This window comes from Neocloeon triangulifer, unplaced genomic scaffold, assembly GCF_031216515.1.
Source record: "Neocloeon triangulifer isolate White Clay Creek 2 clone unplaced genomic scaffold, ASM3121651v1 ptg000011l, whole genome shotgun sequence".
In the NCBI taxonomy this organism is placed as follows: Eukaryota; Metazoa; Arthropoda; class Insecta; order Ephemeroptera; family Baetidae; genus Neocloeon; species Neocloeon triangulifer.
The window spans coordinates 1,556,949-1,578,605 of record NW_026775553.1 but is presented as its reverse complement, the minus strand read 5'-3'; the positions used below and the strand labels follow the sequence as shown (position 1 = coordinate 1,578,605).

Genomic DNA, 21,657 nt, shown 5'->3' with positions numbered 1-21,657 from the left:
TTCTCTTTATTATAACAACAGCCAAGGCCAGAATCATCACAATTACGTTATGTGCACGTTGGTGAAGCGAAACATTTTAGGAATTAATTCAGTTTTGGATAAAATATTTGTATTTCCTATTGGGATTTCTTTTTATAAAATTTGAAGAATGGCAATTTCTAGCTCTCAGATTTAGAAAATATATCAATTTATTATACTAATTTTGGTGAAATACAGAAAAAAACACTTTTAAATTTAATATACAGTGTAGAATTTTCAATTTTAATTCAATAATTAAAATTGCAGACCAGTACTTTCCTAAAATTGAACAACTAATTATGTTCATTTGCATAATAAATAATGACCAATGAAATTGAGCACAATTTACGTAAATTTTTCTTTACGAATAGTCACAGTTTTTCGTTTTTCCCTTTCAGGAAATAAAATCGACGTCTTTTATCATATTCCATATTAATTTGTTTTATTCAAAAAGCACCTTAATTAAATTTAAAAATTAAAAGTATACTAAAAATTGTATGGTATCTTGTTTAAAAAATTACTTACAATTAATAAGAATATTTAAAAGGGGTACTACGAAAAAAATTGTGCTGAATGAACCGATGAAAAGTGCAGCAGCAACACGAAAAAATGGGAGGAAAAAGGAAAAATCCAAAGAATTGCGCCGAGAGTTTTCAACAAATTCGACTTTCGGTTTCGCCTGGCGCGGTTTCGGCTTTGCTGGAAAATTGAGTTCGGGGCTGTTTGTGACGATCCACCGCATGTAGTTGGCGACGTCGGTGAAGAGGGCGTAAAAATTGGGGTCGCACGTCAGCAATTCTTCCTTGTCCTTGGTCACTTTCCTGACGCGACCCAGACTGACGACGCCGCGCAAAAAGTGACGTTGGGTGTCGCGGTCGAACATGGAAAATCCACCGCCGCTGTCCCCTTTGCACGCGCCGCTTCCTTCAAAAATCATCATTTAATTGAACAAAAATCAGTTTTTTTTAGATGAGATGAGACATGCCGATTTTGATGAAAGTTGGGACTTTGGAAAGGTTATTATTAAATTATTGCCCTAGAAAAAGCTATTAAAAATGTACGAATAGAAAAGCGTCCTGCGTGTTAATTATTTTAAATTCTGTAAAATTTCCGATGCAATTCAAATTGCTCAGGTTTTTTAAATGGCCAAAATTGAAGAAATAAATAATTGGTGCCTTATTGAAGAAACCAATTTTACTTGAAATCTGGACGTTTTTCATCTCAAACACAGCTTGTAAGTATAAATAAATTTGAAAGAATAAAACTGACGGTTTTGAGGAAATCCAGCGCAAAAGTTTTCCCTCGGATGCAGATTGACGGAGAAGAAAAGCCGCTTGCTTTCGTAGCATTCCTCGTAGGAAACCACTTTGATTTCCGCCTCCTGCAGAACGTTTGCCAAAGAGTGATCCGACGTTAAGCCCCATCCGACCACCTAAAGTAACAAAAACCCTTAATTTAATAAAACTCGGATTATATTTCATATCCAACCGTGCCGGTCCTGTTGGCGATTTTGTTCAAATCGTAGTCCGAGTTCCACAGACATATCGGTTGCACGTACTCAGTGAAATTAACCTCAACTTCCAAAATAATTAGAGCAATGTCGTTTTTGAAGTTGCTGGGATTATAGCCCGGGTGAACTAAAAAACTCGAAACCTGTAGAAGATTTTGAATATATATTATGTATTTCTCATTTTAATGCGCTCACAATCAGTCAGTTTTTTAAATAAAAAGTAACGCTTCCAAATTAAAAAAAAATTTGCTACCCAGATTTCCTGTCTTGAACTTTCGTCAAAATCGGGCACGTTATGCATCCCAAGCACAACGACCAATGCAGAGGCATCACGTTGATTCGCGTCATTTTTGAGCAGACAATGCCCCGCTGCAAGAGCAATGAATCAATTATAGTTGTCAGTCAATATTAAACAGAGAAAAAAAATCACAAATCCACAATATTTGAAAATATTTTATATTTAGTATTCTTTACCTCATAAAATTAAAGATTTTTTTTATAAAAATTTGTTTTCAAACGACTTTTATCAAATCTTATCTGTTATATGTTTCAAAAAGCCAATAGGTGATTTATTATTGTTTCATTGTTCTATTTAAAATGTTATATATGATTGCGACCTGCTTTTTCAGAGGTGTTGCAGTTTTTCTGCTCATCTGTTGCATCATTTTATTTCATTCGTTGACATGTAAATTGTGAAAATTAAACGCAAATTCTTACCAGTAACCAGAGTTGTCTTGGAAATGAGTGTCGCTCCGCAAATATTGGAAGCCAAGCCTGTGTCCGGATCGATCTCGAGCAGATTCCCGTGCCAAGGGTGTCGCCCTTTGGCCGAATTTCGGCCTCCCACAATGAATCCTCCACGCGCACTTGGATCCTTGTCATCCCTCTTTTGCTTATTTCGCCTCGGATGGCGCCCGCAATTTTCAAAACTTTGCTCCGCTCCGAAATCTTGAAAATTTTATCAAAGTCATTTTTAAGTTTGTTTTTGCAATTAAAAATGAACCTATTCTCTTTTTCAAATTGGAAATTTGCGGCATCATGGCCAAGTCCGCCGACTCGTGGACGATCCGCCTCATGGAAGGGAGCAAGTCGAACCACGTGAATAAATCTGTATATTCGTCCAAAAATATGTTTTCTAAAGAGGCTCTTAAATAGACACGTCCGCCTTTTTTAATGAACAAGTAATCAATATAACCAAAGTCACCTAAAGAGAAATCGATTATATTTGTGTTGATATTTTTACTTGACAACTAGAGAGTGCCAAATGCTTTGTTATGGGGAGTCAACCACATTCAACAAAAAGTTTCTTACCGCTAATTGTCGTGCACATTGCGTTTGCGTTCCTGTAGGGGTCAAGTAGCCCTATTTTAATATTTTTATAACATTGCTTCATGGGCAGTACAACAGTTTGTCTCAATGTCATCTGTCTCACATAAAATTTTAAAACAAATACAGAACATATAATAATTAATAAATTTTCTTTAAAATCAAATGTTATGATGGAAAAAAATACAAAATTATATCAATGAAAATGAAAAATGAATCGGTTTGGAATTGACGTTTTAAATTTAAGAAAAAAACCAAAATTTATGCTCACGCTTGAACCATCCAGTACATAAAATTCTTGTGCCCTATCATTTTGGTTGTCGCCGTTCCATAAACAGACGGGTCGCAAGCTCGGTGTGAAAATCATTTTGTCCACCAACCACATGAGCACGAAATATTGGGTTTGAAAATTTTTCTTACTCATTCTCAACCTCTTGACGTCGCGCACCTGCAAATCATTAAAACCAGAGTTTTTAAAAAAATAATACTTGATACTAAACTTATTGATTAATCTTAATTTCATTTTGCGCACCTTTTGGCTGAGCAAACCTTTTCCTGCTCGGCACGTTCCGATGTTTCCCTTGTCCGCGCATTCGCCGCCGTAAACGTTGATGGCCATTTCTTCATTCCTTTCATCCCTCCTGACCACGAATTCCTTGTGCACCTCATTGCAGCGACCATAATTTGCTAAAAAAAAAAAAAAAAACTACTTTTGATTCACAATATTTATATCTCTGATTTACAAAGAATTGAGAACGAAAGAAGGTTAAAGAAAATGATCTCGTAAAAAACGCGCTAGCAATTGTATGTGTATATAAGATGCGCAACAATATTTTCATGGTGAGGATTATTTTACGTAAAAATCAATACAAACCAAATATAGAGATTTAAAATTGTAGAAAATTATTTTTAAACTTATTTCCCATCCTCTGCAAGTCCCGCCACACTTGTCCAAAAATCTGTGATCGATTTACAAGAGCAGAAACTAAGTTGACCGAGGCCTTTACTGAGGCGGATGAGGTCTTTCTTGTCTGAGAAGTTTTAACAAATCTTGTTTCTAGTGGATATTCCTATAAACTGAATTTTTTCCTCTCAAAAATGGATTATTCTTCATATTTCTACATTCTTTTCAATGCAAATGGAGAGAAACAAACGACAATATCATGATTTTAGATTTTTGCAAGTTTTACATTAAGCGGCAAATGATTTTGAATTTCTCCCTTCCTATTGTAATATTTGCTACACCATGGCAGACTAAGGAAAAAGAATTGGAAACAAACTCAAAATGGGAGCCTACCGTCAACTGGCCTTGTGATGATAGTCCGCTCAGACAAAATCAAACCAGTGCAGGCGTCGGAGATGAATACATAGTATTGATACATAGGTCTGTCTTTGTCATTTTCCCATATTCCGCATTCTTTGAAGCTCAAGTTCTCACCATCGCTGGTATTGAAGACTACAAATTGCGCAAAAATTTGTTAATAACCTTTTTTTACAATTCATTTTGTTTGTTGACAATTAAAATATTAAAGTGCGATTCTTTCTGTTTTCACCCCATGCCCAAATTTGAATTTAGCCGATTGAGATTTTCACAGCATAACAACCATGACTTGGAAGCCCCTAAATTTTTTTTGAAAAAATTACCAAAATTGCGGGTTTCATGGGACATTTCGAAAAAACTAAAAAAATCTAATTTTCTCGGGTTCTAGTGATCGTAGAACAAAATTCCGGGTATAGTTGAATTTGCCTTGACAATGTTGAGTAAAAAGTCGTAGGTCAAAGTTTATGATCATTTTTCATGACCTCAAATTTTCAAACTCAAATTTGAAAGTGGGCCGCACGTTTAAAAAATTTTTGAGGGAGCCATTCGATTCCTCATGAAATTTTACATAAAATATGTAAAAACTGGAGTGATGTTTTTCTTTGTTAAATTTAAAAATAAAAAAGAATATTAAAAAACGTGGTTTTTTGGTGCCTCCGCAGGCAGGGTCAACATTATGATAGCCTTTAACGTCGTCCCTGATCATTTTAAGTAAAAAAAGATAATGACCAAAGTTGATGCTCACGTCAAGCCAAATCGAATGGTGTATATATTGATGGCCTTTGATGACCTTCAGGTCAAAGGTCACCTAGGTCGGTGACCTGAGGTCACCTGACCTGCTGACCTAGATGTGTGATGCCTACTTAAAAAGGTCTCATTGAGAGGATAATTTTGGTCACAAAGTTTTGGTCTGTACCTCAACTACAAACCGATTAATTATAATTTTACAATTAATTATTTGGAAAATTGTGCATTGAATTAAAAAGAAAAACACAATTAAAACGCCACTCCAGTTTTGACACTATTTTATGTGAAATTTCTTGAGGAATCGAAAGGCTATCTCAAAAAATTGTTTTAAACGTGCGGCCCACTTTCAAATTTGAGTTTGAAAATTTGAGGTCATGAAAAATGACCTTGAACTTTGACCTGAGACTTTTTACTCAACAATAAGGTTGTAGAACTTGTCAAGAAAAGTTCAACCATGCCCGGAATTTTGTTATACGATCAACAGAACCCGAGAAAATTAGGTTTTATAGTTTTTTCAAAATGTCCCATAAAACCCGCAATTTTGGAAATTTTTTCAAAAAAATATAGGGGTGTTGCTTCTAAGTCATGGTTGTTATGCTGTGAAAATCTCAATCGGCTAACTTTAAATTTGGGCATGGGGTGTGGAAACAGTAAGAAAGAATCGCACTGGAACATTCTCAACATGTAAAATAATGCGGCCCATATAGAGGTAAATTATTAATAACCGATATCATTTTATCGTGGATTTAATATTCTATTTGAAGCATTTAATTAATATCTATTAGTAATTATTGATTTTTAAATGAAGACTGAATTTTATTACCGGGTGTAGTAAATACAGGTGCCTCCTTCCTCCACGTATTCCACCAATCATCAAAGCTCACTTCCTGCAAAATCATTTTTCGTTTGAAATTAAATAAATATACCGAAATATACTTATGTTTGTTTGTAATATTGATAAATGAGGGTAAATCCTTACAATGCGTTTTATTATTTCATAGTGAGGGTGAGGTGCCAAAATTCTTATCTCAACAATATTATTTTGATACCGTTTTGAGAGAGAAAATCATGATCACTTCATTGTCAAATGTTGCTGTTTCCCAGCCCTGGGCAAAGGGTAAAAGGGCAAAAAGTCATGCCATGCCCAATTTCAAGTAGGTAAAGTTACTCTTTGACGCGCAATAATTACTTGTGAAACCGTTGCTGATGGAAATTACTTTGCTCTCTCTCACTTCTCTGGAGTTTAAAATCTAGTATGATGGTGGTACGGGCTATAATATAACTTCATTTAAAAAAGAAATTTCTCTGTAAAAGTGAGTTGATACTTGACACTTGACTAGCAATTGTAAAATAAACTTACCTCATTTATTGTGGAGGGTAAATCATCTTTTTGTCGCCTAAAAAGTAGAAACAACAAATTAATAAAAATGTGCATGCATGAGTTATTTAAAACTCGAACCTCTGACAACCCGGAACGATTTTCCATTCGTGATCAGTGATGTCCACCCCTTGCCATATATTTTCCATGCAATAAAATTTGCTCGTGTTCAGGCTGTTTGGAAATACATGACCAGGCTTGCAACCAAAAATACATCTCCTAGCAATTATAATTTATTAATTGAAGAGTGTTGGGAGGGGGCCGGGGAGGTTTTCATTAATAATACACTTTACGTACGCGTGTACGTGGGTCTCAAAATCCAAACTCGAAAGGCATTGTTTTCATTATTTACATGTACACGCAGCTTATTCTCTTGCAAAAAGTCGCAGTTATTTTACATTGGGCGACCGTCTTTACTAATTGAAACAACAATACATGGTTTACCCAGAAACGCAAGACGATTCCTGAACATTTTCTCCTAAATCAAAATCGTCGCAAAAATTGATTACGATTTCACACTGGCCTCCTTGGTATCTGGAATCTTTGCAGTAACATTTGTTTGGTCCAATACATACCCCTACATTCTGGCACTCTTTTTCACAAAATAAAGCTGTAATGTGAATAATGAGATGGACACAAAACTTACGAAATTTTTACTATTTGCTTCAACTCACGATCTACACCTCCTGGGTCAGAGCTTTCGTCGCTAGGGATATTGAGCGTTTGTGGTCCAAAAACAACCTGAGATAAATTAAGTCTCTTTGATTCCGCCGATGATGCACTTTAAACCACCAATAATTATTATTGCTCAAAAGAAAAAATATTATAAAAGTTAAATATATTCTTCATGATTCATGATTAACAATTAGGTGGGCTACGCTTCCGGATTTTTACTGCTAATAAGTAATATTTTGCACTCTGAATTTGTGATTTTGAAAAAGTTGCATATATTCTCGCTCTGTGCTTCTTGCCTTGAAAGAAAAAATTTTGCTGATTGACCGTCGCCCTTTTTCATTAAACAGGCAGCTCTTTTATATTTGCGTATTATAACATTATATTAAAACTTCAGTTTTACCGTTCTCGTTAATTTGTAATAAGTTTATTAATCAATGAAATTAAATGTAATTAAATTATAAAATTTATAATTACATTATTTTACATAGAATAGTGATTCCTAGAGCGCTAAATGATTGAAAAATGCGAGCTCTAAAAATTTGCCCAAATAAAAAGTGCAATCGCTTTTGCTCTCGAGCTGATTTTGATTTGAAATATTCAATTTTCGGAAACTTTTTCACTACATGCATTCTCCGCTTCAACTGTGCACTGCAAGTGAATTAATTAAGGAAAGATTGCGCTTACGATTTTGCAGTTATCGTCGCAACAATGCCGAAGAGAAAAACGCCGATCCTCAGCATTTTGGCTAAACGCTTTACAACAATTTTTGCACTCCAGGCAAGGCACTTGCTTCACATTTAAAGCATCAGAGGCGCACTGAATATTTAATCATGTGTAGAGCAACTCTGCTTAAAGACAGCCAAGGTTAAAAAAAAATGGTTGAAACTTATCTGCTGCGAACAAGTTTTTTTGCCACACATATGTAATACAGGATATAAAATTTATGCCGGTTCAGAGGTCACATTTTTTATAATTATAAGATTTTGCATTCTCATATATAATATGAATAATACACAGGACAAAAAGAAAATTCCGAAGTTAGGTACCTTTTTTTGTTTTTCATTTTTCACAAATATATAATATCATAACTTAATTCACACACACACGATCCCTAATTGCTTAATAAGCAAAATTGATAAAACGAAATTTCTTTTGTAATCAGGTGAGCAGTTGAAGAAAGGCGAGCAGCAGAGCAGGAATTGCAAAACTCGCCACAATATGTGCACCTGAGGGAGGAAACTATTATCTTATTTTTATTCAAAAATATTTCATTGAACCAGAATTGCAGGTGTTTGCAAAGAGGTTTGCGGTGAGGTTGGCTCTGCAGGCGCAGAAGCCGCTCGCGTCGCACTCGGCCCTTTGCGAATATTCAGCCAAGCGACACTCGCGACTGTCCGTGCACGCATCTTGCAAGACTATTATAAGATTTGCTGTAAATTTTATAGTGAAAAGTTCAAATATATAATACGTTTGCTCTGCCAACACGTGCCGTCCAAGTAGTGGCAATTCGCCTTGCAGTTGCAAATTCCGTTGATGCAATCGACTTCTCCGCCGATTTCGGCCGCGCACTGCCCTGCGTCGACGCACTGGTCGAACAGACCTCCCGTTCCTTTCAACCAAACAAGACAAATTTTGATTATTTACATTCAAACTGTATTTTATATTATAATTTAGATGATAATTTTTTGAAAATTAAAAATATTAAATTTAAATATTAATAACAAAATCTGCAAGCGCGTAGAAATGAATAATAGAGACCAGCAAAGGACAAGGCAGAAAGGCTGAAAGTGGCGCCAATAAATGAAGGCGATCTTGTGATTCCCACGGCAGGCCTTGTTTTGATCAATTGCTTTGCTTATTTTTCTCATGTAAACATTTTCCCCATCTCCTTGGCTCTTTGCAAATGCGAATAATTTCTCACTTGGTAGACATCGTGAATTGTCAGCGGACGGCACAAAATCCCTCTTGCAAACGCAGCGTCGCTCGAAGGTGTCGCAAATGGTGTGCTCTACATTTTCTGAGCACTGCGCGTTCTCCACGCACGGCGAGCCAATGCCGAACACTCCTGAAATCGAATTAAACAAAATTATTGATTAATAAAAGCTCATTGCACCTGGCAAGCATTCTTTGAATTCTGCGTTGGGCGTGTGTCCTGGCGTGCACTGGCAAAATCCGTCTCTGCAAACTATGTTTTCCGAGGTGACGTGCGAGATGCATTGGCTCGAATCGGCGCAGGAATCGCCAATCTGCTGTGGGACTTTTCTCTTAAATTAATAACAATTTCAGAGATCTTCACTCTTTTACTTTTGAAGCACGTGGCCTGGATTTCCTCAAAACCTTCGACACAGGAACACTTAAAATTTGCGGCACATTCAGAGTTCGGCGCGTTTTCACTGCATTGCTGATCTTGCACGCAAAAGTCGTTCAATTCTCTCCCTGCAAAATTACATTTCACCTCAAAATTAATGCAGGAAACTATATAATTATTTTCCTTTACTTTTTATGAAATATATGGTTAGATTAATAATAAACCATTTTAAAAATAATTAAACAGAATTAAAAGAAGAAAATGACAAAAAATTTTAAGCTAGATTTTTAATGTTGCTTTGATATTAATTTTAAATAAAAATAACTAATTTTTTTCCTGTAATTAAATAGACATTCTAATTAAACTATTAAATTACTTGATAAACAATAAATGCTTTTAAATATCATTTGAATAGCAACAAATATAAAAATTATATTTAAATTTAATACATTTACAATTAAATATAATAAGAAAATCTCGTGAGATTGATTCTTCGTTTAAAAACTTACTTGGCAAACAAATACTTTTGTCTATGGAAGGAACGAGACCATCAATGCACACGCAAACTTGTTCTGTTTTTGAGCATTTCGCGTCAACCCCAAGACGCAGGGTGCACTCGGAAAGCGACTGGCAAGCCTCTCCATACTTTCTGGCAGCTTTTCGTACACCAAAATTTTGATCTTCAGCAATATTTTTAATTAAAAAATGGCTTATACCTGAGAGACACTTTTTGTTGAACGCATCGCCGACGAAATAATCTTTCTTGCAAGTGCACGTTTTCGGCTCCTTTGGGCCTTTGCAAGTTGTGTTCGGGTCCAAGGTACGGCACTGAGCACCATTACGGCAATTGTCGCCAAGATGGGACACATCTGCAGATTAATTGGCATATCATTCAAACAAAGCCAAATTCAGGAAAGTTCACCGATTTTTTTTTTTTTTTTTTTTTTGTAAGTTATGAACCAGATTCTCAATTTTGGAAGAGGTGAAGGAACGAAAATAAATGAATGAATTTATTTTCACAATTATTTTCAAACCTTGGGGAAAAATTTTGTTCAATTTTCTAGTTTCATAACATTTTTCATTGGCTAATGAGCAAAACCTAAACAATAGCAGCCCCTGCAATTCGATATTTACTATCACAGAGAGACTCAAATTCCATATTTTAATTTCAAATTTCAATTAATTGATCAATTTAAAACAATTTCAATGCAGAAAATAAGTCCGAGTGAAATGCAAAATCAGATATTTAACATTCACTAAATAGAAAAATTAAATAAAATTTACTTAGCAGGCATCCGTCGTCCTTGTTGTCAGGGACGTACCCTGGTTTGCAGCCACACCGATCGCCGTCGAACTGGCTGTAGGGTCGTCGGCACTGCTGCGGCTCCAAACAGTGGTCGCCGATTTTTGCTGAAATTTTCAATTCAGCTCGGCTTCTTAAATTTTAAACCTTGAATTTTGCATACTAGCGGCGCAGTGGATTTTGTCTGCGGGCGAGGCTGAGGGAAAGTCTCCGTGAAGGGGTTCATACCCTCGGATGCACTTGCAGAGACCGTCGTCGGCGTCGCACAGGGCGTACGGAATCGCCGCGCACTCGTCGCCCACAATGGAGCACGCCTTGCCGAGAGCTGCAGGATGGGAAAAAATAAAATAAATTCATTTTTGCAAAATGGGTGAAAAAAAAAACAGTTTTTGTCATTTGGGGAAAATTTTTAACTTGTAAATGCGTTTTTATTTAGTTCGTTTCCAACAAACAAACCCTATTTTGATTTGTTTTATTTTTGTTTGATCGAAAAAATACCCGCGAGGCATTGGCCGCTCTCCTCGTGAAATCTCTGCCTGCATTTGCAAATGTTCTCTTCGCAAATGACGCTGCTGTCCGGTTCGCAAGAGTTAGCGAAATTGCACGCTTCGCCCAGGGTGGCTAAACAAATTACATTTATATAATTTTATTTTAATTTAGAATTAAAATAATTGCGTACCTGCGCTGCCAAACGAGTTGAAAGCGAATTTCGTCAGCCAAATAATGGTTACAAAAATCGTCGCGCCTTTCATTCTGACAAATGAGCTTCACAATCCGACTTGTTTCTTAGTTGCAAACTGACTGATTGCACTAAAACTTAATCACCTTTATCAATATAGGCACCTAAACTCTTTTATAATCCTAGAAAATTGGAGATTTGCCGTTTCTATTTCTGCCCAGGTGAAAAGGCCAATTTTAAATTCAGTTCAGAAAGAATTCCTGAGTGTCAAAAAATTGGAGCTTATTTTACTTTTTTAATTATTTTAACTACACTAAAATAAAGAATAAAAGTAAGAATAATAATATTGATTGCCAATATATTTTGAAGATAAAAAAAACTCGCAGTATTATAAGATTTTGCTGAGCATGAAGAGGATTGTAAATCAATCAATGGGGCGATAAGATTCAAAGAAGAGTCAAAACAATTATAGCTTCCGCACATTTAGTGACGACTCAATATACAATATACAATGCAAAGCCTTCTCGTCCTCCTGTGCCTCGCCGCTGTTGCTCTTGCAGGTGACTTAAAAAAACCCCAATTCGTTTCCGTAGCAAATGTGTTTGATTTCAGCTCTGAACGATGATTGCGACCCGAATGTTGCCGAAACGTGCGACTTCGAACACAGCGTTTGTGCGCCAGTGGAAAATTCTTACAAATGCGTTTGTCTGCCAAAGTACACGCCCAACGAGACTCTGACGTCCTGCGTAGGAGGTAAATTTGAATTAGATAAATTATTTTTCTTTTATTAAATTGATGCGCAGCTCTCGGACGAAAGTGCGTCGGCAAATCGTGTCAGTCGATTCCGTACGCGGTGTGCGACGGCCTGGACGGCGACTACACGTGCAAATGTCACTCAAACTACGTCGACTCGGAGGACAAGACGGTGTGCCAAGTGCCGAACCTGATGGACCGCTGTCTCGAGCACCCTCAGTGCCGCCGATTCCACGCGCAGGCCACGTGCGTCGCCGAACGATGCGTTTGCCCCGAAAACACCGTCCAGAACAAACAAACCGATAAATGCCTTCCGAGTAAGATTTTTTTTTAGTAAAAATTAACAAAATTATAAATAGGAATATTTCATGCATTAATAAAATTTTAATTTCATATTTAGTAATTGCTCTGGGTAAAGCCTGTCTGGAAAATGACCAGTGTCCGGAGAACGCCGAGTGCCTCAAGAAAACCTGTCAGTGTGCGAGCAAACACTACATTGAAATTGCAGTCTCGAGTGGAAAAAAGTCTTGTTTACCAGGTGCGTTAATAAATTTTTGATAATGAACTATTTTCATTTATTTTTTTTCTACTCAAAAAAAATTCTAACAGAAATTAAAACAAATATTTGATACTGATAACTTTGTTTTTTTTTTCTACCGCGAAATTTTATTTTTTAATATTTCCTATTCCACTTGTTCGCAGTTGCCAATGTGGTAGGCGACCCATGTCAATTTGACGAGCAGTGCTCTGCGAATCTTGGTTCGCCCCAATCTGTGAACTGCGGCGCCAATTCTAAAAAGTGCAAATGTACAGATAATTTCATCGAGTCAAAGGACAAAACGTCATGCCTGATAAGTAAGTCTGCATTTTTTTGTTACACGAAATTCAAAATCAATTTTTATATTTAATAATTTTGTGTTTACTTTACTTTATTAATTAACACATTTTTATTTAAAATAAAAATTTTCAGAGGCCTCTGGAGGCGAGGCTTGCAGCCAAGACCAGCAGTGTGCAGAAGCTTGCAACTACCAAATTTGCGGTCCTGCAGCAATTATGAGTTAAAATCGATGCAATAAGGTGGTTCAAATGATGGATGTGAAAAAATAAAGTTGAATAAGTATTAATTATTTAGATAGTTTTCAATATTTTAATGATAAAAAACATTAATACCACCACACAGAAATATTAAACGAAGCACATAGTAATAAATCTGAAAAACTTTGAGCCTATCCTAAATCCAAAAGAACCAGACGAGCAAAAAAATAATAAGAGAGGCACGCAATAAGCACAAGAAATACTTGACTAAGTTTTTATGTGGCAGAAAAATGGCTTTTTCGTGTTAAGATGGAACATGTATGAGTAATATTATTCCTCTGGTGTAGAATTGAAATACGTTTCCAATTGGGCTCAGGATAATCTCAAATCACCTATTAATCTCTATAATAATTTAATCGACACACATTTGCAGAGCTAAGCTGTAGTTTACAGATATTGCCTAATTTTCTGAAGCGTAAACAAGTTAAATTTTGAGTAAGGCCAAAACAAAGAGTCTTATCGGCCTGCCTGTGCCCTTTCTTAAGCTTATTGCAGAATTAAGGCAAGCACCATAATCTTATGGTTTTACTTATAATGGTAGTGTGTCTGCTGGACAAATATAACAAAAGGTTGCGGAACAAATTCCAACTCAAAGTCCTTCGGTAATCGCTAATAAATTTTGAAGAGCTAAGCTGGTAATAGACAAGTTTATTATTTTATTTTTTGGGTCTGACCTAGCCAAAGTTCTTATATGCCCGTGCCTTATTTTTGAGCTTACGGAGGGCAAACTCCAAGATTTATTGGGTTATTTACTTATAATATAGTTTTCTAGAAGAAAAAAAAAGGCTACAGATATAATTCTAACGCACTCAAAGTCTACGTCTTTTTTTTTATCAGGCAGCACAATGAACACACATAAAAAGCGCCGTGGCAATCTCAAATTAACATTTGCTCTCGCAGGGTGGAGCGACGAGCAGCACTTTTCTCATCGCACGCGTAGGTAAAAATACGCTACCACTTGTCAAAAAAAATTAGATTTTCTGTGGTGGATTATCTAGAAAAACTAATGTAATGTCAAAACCGTATTTAGAACAAAAGAAAGAATGTTGCCAATTTTATTTTTTATTTTTCAAAAACAAATCACAAGTTGTAAGGAAAAAAATTAAGTTTTTTAAAATTTGGACATTAAATTAATTTTCTCACTTGATTTCCGAATCAATTTCTTCCTCAAAAAAAGAATGTAACATTTCGCTACGGTTTGTTAATTTCATTAAATTTGGTTTGAATTAAATATGATTTGTAGCAAAGAAAAAAAATCAGTTTTTTAAAATTATATTAAATATTTATTAGCTCGGCGCTCGGCCAAATCAATATATATTAAAAAAAAACTTTTTTTTATGACTCTTGTTCACAAATTTAATCCTCTCTGCTTTCCAAAATTCAATTTAAATAAATAAACAAATTAATATCGAAATAATTTTGAAAAACGTTTTTGTTTTCTTATGGAAGGCTTGAAAATTGTTTTGCTTTTCTGAAAACAAGGCAACATAATAATAAAAAAATTGCAGGTACGCAAAACGCTTCTGCGATGCCGCCCAGCAGGCAAAAGAAAGAGGGCATCAGACACCCTCAATTTCACACCAAAATGGCAAGTTGACAGCGGCATTCGCCTAATTTATTATATAATGTTGGAGAAAATTAACTATATAATTAATTATCTAGATGGCGGTGACTCTCCTCTTGATGCTTCATTTTACTTGCCCAGTGTTGTCCGCCGTACGACCTGATGACGATGCACTCATCAAGGTAAATTTGCTCTCATCTGATAATTATAAATTATTATAAATAAAAAATAATTTTTAAAAAACTGAATATTTTGTGAATAATATTTCTTATATGTATATTATAGCATTTGACGAATAATGAGATTAATTAATCTTCACATTGGGTAATTTTCAAATAATAAAATTCACTGATATTGTATTTGCAGAAGAATTTAATAAATATATAAATTAATAAATTGAAAATTGTTACCTGAAATTAATTAAATAATAAATTTTAAGATTTACCAAAATTTACTTCTATGGAAAATATTATGGCTGCAACGATAAAAATAATCAAATAGCATGTTTTAATCTATACTAGGATGAAATTAATACATTTTTATATTTCAGGAGGCGATAACTTCACTGAACTTGAAAAACGCTTCCTGCGTGGTGTTTGTTGGCGAAAACACCGCTGGTATTAACGAACTGAAGAAATTCTTACGCCACGACGAGACTTTGACTGTGGAAAAAGCAAGCGGCAAGTTCAAGCTAGACGCGCACGAGGTGAAGACTTTTGTGCCCTCCGTGACCGTTGATTTGGAGAGCAGAAGCAGATTATTCACGTTGACCGATGAAGAGCCAGATCTGCCAGCGCAACTCTTCAACAAACGCGTCTTTGAATCGGCCGGTGGATTGAAAATCACCATCGTTGAAAGCTTCTCAGACCTCTTGGGTGACTTCTATTATGAAACACTCACACAAGCGTTTAAGAACGTGATTCAAGTATTGGGCGACAAGGTAGAGTGGTACGGCGATTCTCTGTGCATCGTAGCGACCAAAGTAGACAGACCTGAGCAAAATGACACGGAACTCATTGGTGAAATCGAGTACAAAGTTGGAGAATACGTGAAGTTTGCGAAGAAAGAGAGGGAGGAGGCGCTCTTGAACAACGACTTGAACCTGGTCGCCGACTTGGATGGTCAAATCACCGTGGGAAATTTTCTGCATCAAAAGAAACGTTTTGGCATTCTTCGTGCTCCGAACGCTAAGAAGAGTCCCTGGGATTTGCCGCCGCTCAAGAAAAACTACAATCAGTTGCGCAAATTGATTTTCCAGACTTTAGAATTCAGCTCAAGAATTGGAAGCGCCGCCGAGATTGTCGTCACGGCCGCCACACGTAAAGAAATAAAAAACAAGTATGTGCTGGGTGCCGAGAGAAAGATGAACGAAACCCTCATTGGGTTCGCCGCGTGTCTGGAGGAGGCGCTCTATGGAAAACTCTTCAGCCAGTTTGACACTTTTTCAGTCAACTTCTTCCCGACCGCCTTTGACCGTTTGAACACATTCGCTCACTTGGAGCGGCTCGCCAAATTTCTTGAAGTTCCTAGCAAACGTGGAGAAGACGTAGGCTCGGTGGCTTATCTCATAAAATTCTACTACGAACTTATAGGAAGATCTTTCGAAGAGTACCAGGAGCGCGAAATCTTAGGATGCAAATCAGAGTTTCGTAGAATTTTCGCAGAGGTTACAAACAACTACGAATTCTTGACAAGCCTGCGAAGGGACCACGACACGCGCCAGGTGCAGCAACATTTGGTGAAAGACCAAAATATCTTGACCTCCGGCCTGAGCGTGGAAAACTTCCAGACTTGGCAGAAAAATCTTGCCAGCCTGGGATTTTCGCAGAACACCATTCAAGTCATCACAAAAGGTAATGACGTGATGATCCAGGAAATCAAATCCCTAGCCCGGTCGGTTTCTACCAACAAGTTCAACAACGCCGCTAAAGGTGTTCTCCTCTACTCTGGAGATTACATCTTCTTGAGCCAGGTCAGCGAAATTCTTTCAAAGATCACATCGCACGAAGTGGAAATCGTGGCGATGAGAAAACTCTTCGTTGACTGCGACTTGTATTTAATAGACACGCACCTAACGATTTGGGCTCCGTCATTGGAAGTAGATATGAGGTGGACAAAGTTTTTGCTCAAAGGATCTGACGCTCCACCTACGCCAAACACGGCAGGAACGAGCGGAAATAATGGGTTCAGCTCAGGGAAATTCCAACTGGTAGTCCAGGAAATTGTCAACTCTGAGATGTTGGTGGTAGAGGCTCACGGTGGAAATGGCTCGGACGGCATTGCCGGTAAAAACGGTGATGACATCGACTTGGACGGTTATTTCCACCCTGCTGCAAATTATGATGGATTTGATGATGACATTCAACGTAAATCAGCCGATATTAATAAAACCATGGGGCTCCAATACACATCGAGATTCAATGAACATAGTTGCAGATTTGTAGGGTCAACCATCATAACTTGGCGAAAACGTTGTAGGTATGATGTAACGGTCACAAAAAATGAATTTAAAACACCCAATCCGGGAGGGCGAGGTGGAAACGCAGGTGCAGGTGCGGTGCCAGGAGAGATTCTGCTCAACGAAAGACTTCGGTATACGAGAATAAATGGTATTAACGGCCAGCCAGCCACCGGAGGTCTAGGTGGCATTCTTCTTATGCTAGAACATAAGTACGCTTGTAGAACGAACAATTGGAACAGCGATCAAAGTTGTAAGAAGAAGATTTACACTACACATTACAAGAAAGGGCCTGATGGAGAGCCGGGTTATTATCCAAAATCACTGGTTACAAATTACCGTCACACAAAACAGCGCATCTTATTTGATGCTTTTTTACATCTTCATCTCCTGGCCGTCTATTCGCCATCACCAATTAGCCCAGATGACAAATTCCTTGATTTCAGCTCGGTGAAAGAGATTGTTGAAAAATTCACGACGAAAAACTTTTTCCAGTTTTTGGGAGCAGTACAGGACGCCTTCGTCAACACCACGCATACGGCAAACCTGAAGATTGTGGTCAGGTCTTTCTACGAGTCGTTCATCATGTACAAGCAACTCGGCAAGGAAACTGACTCCTCGTACCTGGATCTTATAGAACTCATGTTTGTTGACACGCTTGCCAAGTGTGATTCTTTATCTACAGACCGGCAGGTTGTCAAGCTGGGCGATAAAATAACAACCGAAATACGCAGGTTGAACGAGGTGCAGGATATCAAACAAGATCTGTTTGTCTACGAGACTGTGAAAGAAGAAGGAGAAAAAGCGATGAAGGAAATTGCGGAAGCCGAAAAGGAGCTGCAGAAGTTCTATGACGATGAAATGATTGAGATGGGGGAAGAAATCAATTCACAGTTGGATGAACTAATCACAAATGTATATAAAGAAATACAGGAATACGAACAGAATATTGCAGAGTTGCACCGCGATAAAAAGAAGTTCCAACGAGCGATGATGCGTAAAACGGTGTTCAAAACTTTAGGATTGTCATTAAAAATTGTTGGAGTATTTTATCCAGGTGTTGGAGTCGCTGGGAAATCAATGCTTAAGCTGGGAAATGCTGTTTCAAGCAATGCAAGCAATATTGAGAATCTTCTCCCTGACATAAGAAACGCTGCAGACACCGCAACTTTAGTGGTGGCCGAATACTGGACGGAACGAGAGATGGACGAGCGCTCAAAGCAAGAAGCCCAAATTGAGTCAATTCAGCTATTCCTCTACGACACCAACCTAGAAATGCAGGTTTTGAGCAATCAAGAACATGAAAATGCAAGGCAGGTCGTTGATGAGACAATGACATTAGAAAAAGTTGATGACCCAAAGTGGATCAAATTTTATCAGACGTTTGAAAGCGTGGAAGGAAAAATAGTAGCAGCAAAAGGACAAAATGCGAGTGAAAACGATCAGAAAAAACTATCAGTTTATAAAACGGTGTTCAAAGGTGCCAAAGAAGGTTTCCTGATTGCCAAAGATGTGTTTGGCTTGGTGTCGGATATCAAGTCAGCAAATGCAAAACTAGAACAGTTTGACGCTGCTATTGACGCAAATAGAGTGGCTATTGAACAATTGGAGGCATACAGGAAAATGATTGATGATATTTTCATTCCAATGCTTGAAGATATGGGAGAGAGATTGGACAAAATGCAAACAGAATTAGAAGATGCACACTCTGTCCTCACAGGCATTAAAGCGTTTGAAATGAAAAAGAAAATCCGCGAGTTTTCAAACTTTGTCACCAGATTCACGGATGGGCTGCTGGAGGAGGACGGATTTGCGGCGATTACAGCACAGCTGCAGGACGTTGTGAGCGTTCTGGCCGAGGGCTACGACAAGATTGAGGAAATCAGCTACCGGCTGGAGATGAAGCAGTTCTTAGGCACAATCTCTGGAGGCGATTGCAACCAAGCGACAAACATAGAGACCTGCAACGTCTACCTCGCAGCCCGAGCCGAGGTTGAAAAGAGCCACTTGCTGGTGGCCTTCATCGAAATCTTCGCCGCCTACAGACAAGTCATTTTTCCGTTTGGCACAAACAAAGTCAAGATTTTGGGCAGGTTGGTGGAGAAATTGAGAAATACGGGGCTGGAGTCAAACGGGGCGATCCGAGAGGTCCAAGCGAGTTTGGATTTGCTTAAGACAGAACTGGACGACATGAGCACCAGCATTACTGTTATGTCTGGAGGTGGCCTGTTTTTGAGGTGTTACAAGGGCGGCCACTTGCCGGCCCTGGCGGCCTCTTACCGCTTGTAGAGTGCGGAGAACGGAATAACACGTCCGGTCGGTTCGGGTTCCAAGATAATTCTAACCTTTATTACAGTGTTACCAACGGTACAATATATACAGTAGTCACCAACATAACATCTCCCGCCTAAGATAAAAACTCAATTATTTTATTTTAAGACAATTAAGAAGATGTCATGCCATCAATCCATCAATCAATAATTCAATTTTGTGGAAATTAATGCACAAGATTTTGGTTTCAAAAATGCAATTTGAGAACTACTTTAAATTCACTCTTGAATTGGAACTACAAATTTTACACTTTTGAAATTTACTTGAAATTTTGAATTTACTTTCAACTTTTGAATTTTCAAATTTGCTCTAAACTTTCTCAACTCAGAACTCTTAAAAATCATTCTCAATTTCAAATATTCACTGAACTTAATTTCACCGAAAAATGTTCACGCAATCTGGATACGGCCTGAAATTCCAGTTGCTGATTTTCTTCTTTTCTCTCCTCCTCGTCTCAGGAATTTTCACCTCAGGCTCTTGTTCGCCTGGCACTTCTTAAACGACCCCTGAGGAGATCCCCTCAACTCAGGTCGAAGGCTCGAGGATGCGGTTGCACCCTCCGAGTCACTCACACGTTGGCCAGAGAAGGCGGCTGCCTCCTCCTGGCGTCTCTCTCGTACGAACGACAGCGCCACACGTCCTCTGTCTGGTGGCCGCTGGTTTTCCCTGGACTCAATCTCGCCCTTCTCTTTCCTCTTTCTTGCTTTCTTTGCGCTCAGCAGACTCTGCACTTGAAGACAAGACTTGGCTCGTGGTCTCTCTCCACTCGAACTCACGATGACGAGCCCAAGTCCTCCTCCTTCCTCCTTTCCCTTCTGGCCCTTTTTCTTGAAGGTGACGAACACGGTGAGCTTCCCCCCCTGGGAGAGCTCTTCACTGGGTCGCACTCAGACCCTTTTCGGCGACGCCCTTCTCTGACGCCCCGACACACACCGTCCTCTTCCCTTGTCCGAGGAACGGCTGTCACGCTTCGTACTCTGCGGCAGGTGACTCTGCTCACCCTTCTCTTGCCGCTGCGAATTCGCTCGCAAACACTCTGGGCCGCGGGTCTCTTGATCGTATCTCGTATCTCTGGCCGAACCGACTTTCACACTTGGCCGGCTGGCCGCCTCGACTTGAAAATGTCTGCTGACGCTCACCTCGTTTATGGCTGATGTAACGCCCGGCTTTTCGCAGCCTCACGCGGAGAATTTCTTCTTGCCCGACTTTCCTCCCGCCGGAAACTCTTCGTTGGCTCCTTCGAGGTCTCTTTTGGTGCCGGACAGGTCCGCCTCCGGACACCAACCCAAGCCAAATTTTGGGGAATCACCACACGCTGCACGTGGTCGCCGTTCTCGCACTTTTCTCGCTCCGCTCACCTCTTCCTCCTTCACCGAAATTAGTTTTTCCTCGTCGCCATTTGTTATGTCTGGAGGTGGCCTGTTTTTGAGGTGTTACAAGGGCGGCCACTTGCCGGCCCTGGCGGCCTCTTACCGCTTGTAGAGTGCGGAGAACGGAATAACACGTCCGGTCGGTTCGGGTTCCAAGATAATTCTAACCTTTATTACAGTGTTACCAACGGTACAATATATACAGTAGTCACCAACATAACAATTACCAACCAGGACAAAGACATCATCTACGCCATTTTCAACCCAAAGTTCAGGACAGGCAGGGCCTTTTACACGTGGCCCGCGGGCAACGAGCACCTGGCTCAGGTTGAAAACCTGCTCAGTGGCCAGGAAGTCAGCTTGGTGGCGTATCCGAGTGAGAGAGACGCAAGGAACGCCATCAAATTCAAGGCGGTCACCCTCAACTTCACCTCTACGGACCCCAAGGTCAACGCCAGGGTGCAGGACTTGCTGCTCAGCTTCAGGCTGGAAACGACGCACGTGGGGCCGAGCCACTACCGCTGCGGAAAGAACAACTACGTGATCGGCGGCGATCCGCTCCACTTCTCGGTCACCTACGAGCGCGACCGGTTCGGAAACCCGATTGAAATCAATGAGGCGCTGTCGAAACTAAGAAACGGTGACGTTCCCCTCAGCCCTTTCACCGTCTGGCGCTTCAAGCTTGAGCACATTGCCTTCGACGACGAGCAGGCCGTAAGAGAGGAACTGCTCACGATGGCTGGGCTACTCGATATGGAATTGATCGGCGAAGGCTATTACGTCAAGGAGGACGCAGAAATATGCAAGGATTTGGGCAATTC

The 21,657-nt window shown here is 38.9% G+C and overlaps 4 protein-coding genes across 6 annotated transcripts; 2 read left to right on the top strand and 2 right to left on the bottom strand.

The window, feature by feature from the left end:
• Positions 1-110: 110 nt before the first annotated feature.
• LOC132196046 (uncharacterized) lies at positions 111-7,909 on the bottom strand. 3 transcript variants are annotated; one of them, XM_059618430.1, is made up of 16 exons: positions 7,660-7,909; positions 6,975-7,081; positions 6,745-6,910; positions 6,382-6,519; positions 6,283-6,319; positions 5,746-5,809; positions 4,152-4,310; positions 3,387-3,541; positions 3,126-3,302; positions 2,840-2,951; positions 2,532-2,732; positions 2,246-2,476; positions 1,782-1,897; positions 1,507-1,671; positions 1,288-1,450; positions 111-942 (listed from the first exon to the last, which is right to left on the bottom strand). In XM_059618430.1, the coding sequence occupies exons 1-16, from the start codon at positions 7,713-7,715 to the stop codon at positions 536-538; spliced, it is 2,454 nt and encodes an 817-aa protein (XP_059474413.1). In that variant the 5' UTR covers positions 7,716-7,909; the 3' UTR covers positions 111-535. The 3 variants fall into 3 exon arrangements, with proteins under 3 accessions (XP_059474413.1, XP_059474415.1, XP_059474414.1); XM_059618432.1 differs by having other exon boundaries at positions 6,382-6,910; positions 6,975-7,041; positions 7,660-7,899; XM_059618431.1 differs by lacking the exons at positions 6,745-6,910; positions 6,975-7,081 and having other exon boundaries at positions 7,660-7,904.
• A 177-nt stretch (positions 7,910-8,086) lies between these two features.
• On the bottom strand, positions 8,087-11,795 carry LOC132196026 (multiple epidermal growth factor-like domains protein 11). Its single transcript, XM_059618395.1, has 13 exons — positions 11,747-11,795; positions 11,266-11,402; positions 11,085-11,207; positions 10,750-10,911; positions 10,568-10,693; positions 10,000-10,152; positions 9,793-9,939; positions 9,280-9,411; positions 9,089-9,232; positions 8,897-9,040; positions 8,444-8,584; positions 8,253-8,390; positions 8,087-8,201 (listed from the first exon to the last, which is right to left on the bottom strand). The coding sequence occupies exons 2-13, from the start codon at positions 11,336-11,338 to the stop codon at positions 8,134-8,136; spliced, it is 1,551 nt and encodes a 516-aa protein (XP_059474378.1). The 5' UTR covers positions 11,339-11,402; positions 11,747-11,795; the 3' UTR covers positions 8,087-8,133.
• LOC132196027 (transmembrane cell adhesion receptor mua-3-like) lies at positions 11,705-13,129 on the top strand. The gene is made up of 6 exons (XM_059618396.1): positions 11,705-11,825; positions 11,878-12,018; positions 12,069-12,335; positions 12,419-12,556; positions 12,721-12,873; positions 12,989-13,129. The coding sequence occupies exons 1-6, from the start codon at positions 11,777-11,779 to the stop codon at positions 13,078-13,080; spliced, it is 840 nt and encodes a 279-aa protein (XP_059474379.1). The 5' UTR covers positions 11,705-11,776; the 3' UTR covers positions 13,081-13,129.
• A 1,661-nt stretch (positions 13,130-14,790) lies between these two features.
• LOC132196007 (uncharacterized) lies at positions 14,791-20,854 on the top strand. Its single transcript, XM_059618370.1, has 2 exons — positions 14,791-14,859; positions 15,228-20,854. The coding sequence occupies exons 1-2, from the start codon at positions 14,797-14,799 to the stop codon at positions 19,422-19,424; spliced, it is 4,260 nt and encodes a 1,419-aa protein (XP_059474353.1). The 5' UTR covers positions 14,791-14,796; the 3' UTR covers positions 19,425-20,854.
• The last annotated feature ends 803 nt before the right edge of the window (positions 20,855-21,657 follow it).